The following is a 5,000-nucleotide window of genomic DNA, read 5'->3' as shown; positions in this document are numbered from 1 at the left end:
ATCGGTTGTAGTGACATCGGTTGTGGTGACATCAGTTGTAGTGGCATCGGTTGTGGTGTCATCGCTTGTAGTGACATCAGATGTAGTGGTATCGGTTGTAGTGGCATCTGTAGTGGCAAGTTGTAGTGGCATCAGTTGTGGCATCGGATGTAGTGGCATCGGTTTTGGTGACATCAGTTGTAGTGGCATCGGTTGTAGTGACATCAGTTGTAGTGGCATCGGTTGTGGTGGCATCGGTTGTAGTGGCATCAGTTGTAGTGGCATCGGTTGTGGTGACATCCGTTGTAGTGGCATCGGTTGTGGTGGCATCAGTTGTAGTGGCATCGGTTGTAGTGACATCAGTTGTAGTGGCATCAGTTGTAGTGGCATCGGTTGTAGTGGCATCGGTTGTGGTGACATCAGTTGTAGTGGCATCGGTTGTGGTGACATCAGTTGTAGTGGCATCGGTTGTGGTGGCATCAGTTGTGGTGACATCAGTTGTAGTGGCATCGGTTGTGGTGGCATCGGTTGTGGTGACATCAGTTGTGGTGGCATCGGTTGTGGTGGCATCGGTTGTGGTGGCATCGGTTGTGGTGGCATCAGTTGTAGTGGCATCGGTTGTGGTGGCATCAGTTGTGGTGGCATCGGTTGTGGTGGCATCGGTTGTGGTGGCATCGGTTGTGGTGGCATCAGTTGTAGTGGCATCGGTTGTGGTGGCATCAGTTGTGGTGGCATCAGTTGTGGTGGCATCGGTTGTGGTGGCATCAGTTGTAGTGGCATCGGTAATGGTGACATCAGTTGTGGTGGCATCGGTTGTAGTGGCATCGGTTGTGGTGGCATCGGTTGTGGTGGCATCGGTTGTGGTGGCATCCGTTGTAGTGGCATCGGTTGTGGTTGCATCAGTTGTGGTGGCATCGGTTGTAGTGACATCAGTTGTAGTGGCATCGGTTGTAGTGGCATCGGTTGTAGTGGCATCAGTTGTGGTGGCATCAGTTGTAGTGGCTTCGGTTGTGGTGACATCCGTTGTAGTGGCATCGGTTGTAGTGGCATCAGTTGTAGTGGCATCGGTTGTGGTGGCATCGGTTGTGGTGGCATAGGTTGTGGTGACATCAGTTGTGGTGGCATCAGTTGTGGTGGCATCGGTTGTAGTGGCATCGGTTGTAGTGACAGCAGTTGTAGTGACAGCAGTTGTGGTGGCATCCGTTGTAGTGGCATCGGTTGTGGTGGCATCGGTTGTAGTGGCATCAGTTGTTGTGGCATCGGTTGTAGTGGCATCAGTTGTGGTGGCATCGGTTGTAGTGGCATCAGTTGTTGTGGCATCGGTTGTGGTGGCATCGGTTGTGGTGGCATCGGTTGTAGTGACATCAGTTGTGGTGGCATCGGTTGTAGTGGCATCGGTTGTGGTAGCATCGGTTGTAGTGGCATCAGTTGTAGTGGCATCGGTTGTAGTGGCATCAGTTGTGGTGGCATCGGTTGTGGTGACATCGGTTGTAGTGGCATCAGTTGTGGTGGCATCGGTTGTAGTGGCATCGGTTGTAATGGCATCAGTTGTGGTGGCATCGGTTGTAGGGGCATCAGTTGTAGTGGCATCGGTTGTAGTGGCATCAGTTGTGGTGGCATCGGTTGTGGTGACATCGGTTGTAGTGACATCAGATGTGGTAGCATCGGTTGTAGTGGCGTCAGTTGTGGTGGTATCGGTTGTAGTGGCATCGGTTGTAGTGACATCAGTTGTGGTGGCATCGGTTGTAGTGGCATCGGTTGTAGTGGCATCAGTTGTAGTGCCATCGGTTGTAGTGGCATCAGTTGTGGTGGCATCGGTTGTAGTGGCATCAGTTGTGGTGGCATCGGTTGTAGTGGCATCAGTTGTGGTGGCATCGGTTGTAGTGGCATCAGTTGTGGTGGCATCGGTTGTAGTGGCATCGGTTGTAGTGGCATCAGTTGTGGTGGCATCGGTTGTAGTGGCATCGGTTGTAGTGCCATCGGTTGTAGTGGCATCAGTTGTGGTGGCATCGGTTGTAGTGGCATCAGTTGTGGTGGCATCGGTTGTAGTGGCATCAGTTGTAGTGGCATCAGTTGTGGTGGCATCGGTTGTACTGGTTGCTGGCTCGCCAGCGGCTTGCCTCCGAACTCTCCTTCGGCCGGTGCTGTCGATGGTGCCGAGTCTGTCGCTGGCCTCGTCCAGGGCCGCTTCCAGAGCCCCCAGGGAAGGGTCGATGGTTGCGAGCTCTAGAAGCCTTGCAGTTACGTTGAAGGCAATAGTGGTGGTAGGTATGGTTGTAGTTGTGATGGCCGTAGTCGTTGTTTCGGCCGTCGTTGTATCTACAGCCGTTGATGTGACTGCAGTAGTTGTATCTATTGTGGTTGTATCTGCAGTCGTAGTATCTACAGTAGTTGTACCTGCAGTGGTTGTATCTGCAATTGTTGTATCTGCAGTCGTTGTATCTGCAGTTGTTGTAACAGCAATCGTTGTTGTATCTGCAGTAGTCGTATCTGCAGTGGTTGTTGTATCTGCAGTAGTTGTATCTTCAGTGGTTGTAATATCTGCAGTGGTTGTATCTGCAGTGGTTGTTGTATCTGCAGTAGTCGTATCTGCAGTGGTTGTTGTATCTGCAGTAGTCGTATCTGCAGTGGTTGTTGTATCTGCAGTGGTTGTAATATCTGCAGTGGTTGTATCTGCAGTGGTTGTTGTATCTACAGTAGTCGTATCTGCAGTGGTTGTTGTATCTGCAGTAGTCGTATCTGCAGTGGTTGTTGTATCTGCAGTGGTTGTAATATCTGCAGTGGTTGTATCTGCAGTGGTTGTTGTATCTGCAGTAGTTGTATCTGCAGTGGTTGTTGTATCTGCAGTAATCGTATCTGCAGTGGTTGTTGTATCTGCAGTGGTTGTTGTATCTGCAGTGGTTGTTGTATCTGCAGTGGTTGTTGTATCTGCAGTGGTTGTTGTATCTGCAGTGGTTGTTGTATCTGCAGTGGTTGTTGTATCTGCAGTCGTTGTTGTATCTGCATTAGTTGTATCTACAGTAGTAGTATCTGCAGTAGTCGTATCTGCAGTGGTTGTATCTGCAGTTGTTGTATCGTTAGTCCTTGTATCTCCAGTAGATGTATCAGCAGTCGTTGTTGTATCTGCCGTTGTTGTAACAGTAATCGTTGTTGTATCTGCAGTGGTATCTGCCGCAGTTGTATCTGCTGTTGTTGTAGCAGCAGTTGTTGTATCTGCTGTAGTATCTGCTGTAGTTGTATCTGCTGTTGTTGTAGCAGCAGTTGTTGTATCTGCAGTTGTAGCAGCAGTTGTTGTATCTGCAGTTGTAGCAGCAGTTGTTGTATCTGCAGTAGTATCTGCTGTAGTTGTATCAGCAGTTGATGTTATATCTGCAGTAGTCATTGCATCTGCAATAGTTGTTGTATCTGCAATAATTGTTGTATCTGCAATAGTTGATGTATCTGCAGCCACTGTATCTGCGATAGTTGTAGTTGGAGTAGCTGTATCTGCTATTGTCGTTTGTGGTTGCGATCCGGAAGAGGTCAGTGGTTGTGGCCCAGGGCTGGTTAGCGGTTGCGGTCCAGGGCTGGTTAGCGGTTGCGGTCCAGGGCTGGTTAGCGGTTGCGGTCCAGGGCTGGTTAGCGGTTGCGGTCCAGGGCTGGTTAGCGGTTGCGGTCCAGGGCTGGTTAGCGGTTGCGGTCCAGGGCTGGTTAGCGGTTGCGGTCCAGGGCTGGTTAGCGGTTGCGGTCCAGGGCTGGTTAGCGGTTGCGGTCCAGGGCTGGTTTGTGGTTGCGGTCCAGGGCTGGTTAGCGGTTGCGGTCCAGGGCTGGTTAGCGGTTGCGGTCCAGGGCTGGTTAGCGGTTGCGGTCCAGGGCTGGTTAGCGGTTGCGGTCCAGGGCTGGTTTGTGGTTGCGGTCCAGGGCTGGTTAGCGGTTGCGGTCCAGGGCTGGTTGGGCTGGTTAGCGGTTGCGGTCCAGGGCTGGTTAGCGGTTGCGGTCCAGGGCTGGTTAGCGGTTGCGGTCCAGGGCTGGTTAGCGGTTGCGGTCCAGGGCTGGTTAGCGGTTGCGGTCCAGGGCTGGTTAGCGGTTGCGGTCCAGGGCTGGTTAGCGGTTGCGGTGCAGGGCTGGTTTGCGGTTGCGGTCCAGGGCTGGTTAGCGGTTGCGGTCCAGGGCTGGTTAGCGGTTGCGGTGCAGGGCTGGTTAGCGGTTGCGGTCCAGGGCTGGTTAGCGGTTGCGGTCCAGGGCTGGTTAGCGGTTGCGGTCCAGGGCTGGTTAGCGGTTGCGGTCCAGGGCTGGTTAGCGGTTGCGGTCCAGGGCTGGTTAGCGGTTGCGGTCCAGGGCTGGTTTGTGGCTGCGGTCCAGGGCTGGTTAGCGGTTGCGGTCCAGGGCTGGTTAGCGGTTGCGGTCCAGGGCTGGTTAGCGGTTGCGGTCCAGGGCTGGTTAGCGGTTGCGGTCCAGGGCTGGTTTGTGGCTGCGGTCCAGGGCTGGTTAGCGGTTGCGGTCCAGGGCTAGTTTGTGGTTGCGGTCCAGGGCTGGTAGGCGGTTGCGGTCCAGGGCTAGTTTGCGGTTGCGGTCCAGGGCTGGTTTGTGGCTGCGGTCCAGGGCTGGTTTGTGGCTGCGGTCCAGGGCTGGTTTGTGGCTGCGGTCCAGGGCTAGTTTGCGGTTGCGGTCCGGGAGAGGTCTGTGGTTGCGGTCCAATCGTGGTACCTGGGTCCTTTTTGACTGGTAAAAGAGCCTAGAATTAGTAACTCCACACGTAACCAAATATTAGTATAGAAATCACTTAATAATCATCCTCTTTGGGGCAGTTTCATTGATGTCCTTGTTATCAGTATTACTCCCATGATTCAGAATCTTATTACCATCATCATAATTATCGCTAGTATTCTCATCATGAGAGTCATGGTGATGACGATGAAGACGGCGATGCTTACGATAGTAATGATGGTGACGAATGATTATCACATTAATGTAACATCAAAATCGTCGTAAATAGTATGATTGTTATTACTATCATAATCAAAGATATTTTCAAAATGAAA

The 5,000-nt window shown here is 52.3% G+C and overlaps 2 protein-coding genes across 2 annotated transcripts in view; both read right to left on the bottom strand.

Moving 5' to 3' along the window:
• The window catches only part of LOC138867454 (integumentary mucin C.1-like), a 1,494-nt gene extending 1,305 nt beyond the window's left edge, over positions 1 to 189 (bottom strand). The window contains exon 1 of the mRNA XM_070143279.1: positions 66 to 189. Coding sequence (XP_069999380.1) covers positions 66 to 189 — 124 coding nt within the window. The remainder of the gene's footprint in view (positions 1 to 65) is intronic.
• A 1,859-nt stretch (positions 190 to 2,048) lies between these two features.
• Positions 2,049 to 5,000, bottom strand: part of LOC113830024 (uncharacterized) — an 11,827-nt gene continuing 8,875 nt past the window's right edge. Inside the window, exons 5-8 of the mRNA XM_070143278.1 lie at positions 3,972 to 4,680; positions 2,999 to 3,521; positions 2,459 to 2,568; positions 2,049 to 2,376 (exon numbers count right to left, since the gene is read on the bottom strand). Of these exons, the coding sequence (XP_069999379.1) occupies positions 2,049 to 2,376; positions 2,459 to 2,568; positions 2,999 to 3,521; positions 3,972 to 4,680 (1,670 nt within the window). The remainder of the gene's footprint in view (positions 2,377 to 2,458; positions 2,569 to 2,998; positions 3,522 to 3,971; positions 4,681 to 5,000) is intronic.

Source organism: Penaeus vannamei, chromosome 30, assembly GCF_042767895.1.
Source record: "Penaeus vannamei isolate JL-2024 chromosome 30, ASM4276789v1, whole genome shotgun sequence".
Classification (NCBI taxonomy): Eukaryota; Metazoa; Arthropoda; class Malacostraca; order Decapoda; family Penaeidae; genus Penaeus; species Penaeus vannamei.
Note: the sequence above shows the minus strand (reverse complement) of the source record. Positions and strands in the feature narration are given on the sequence as shown.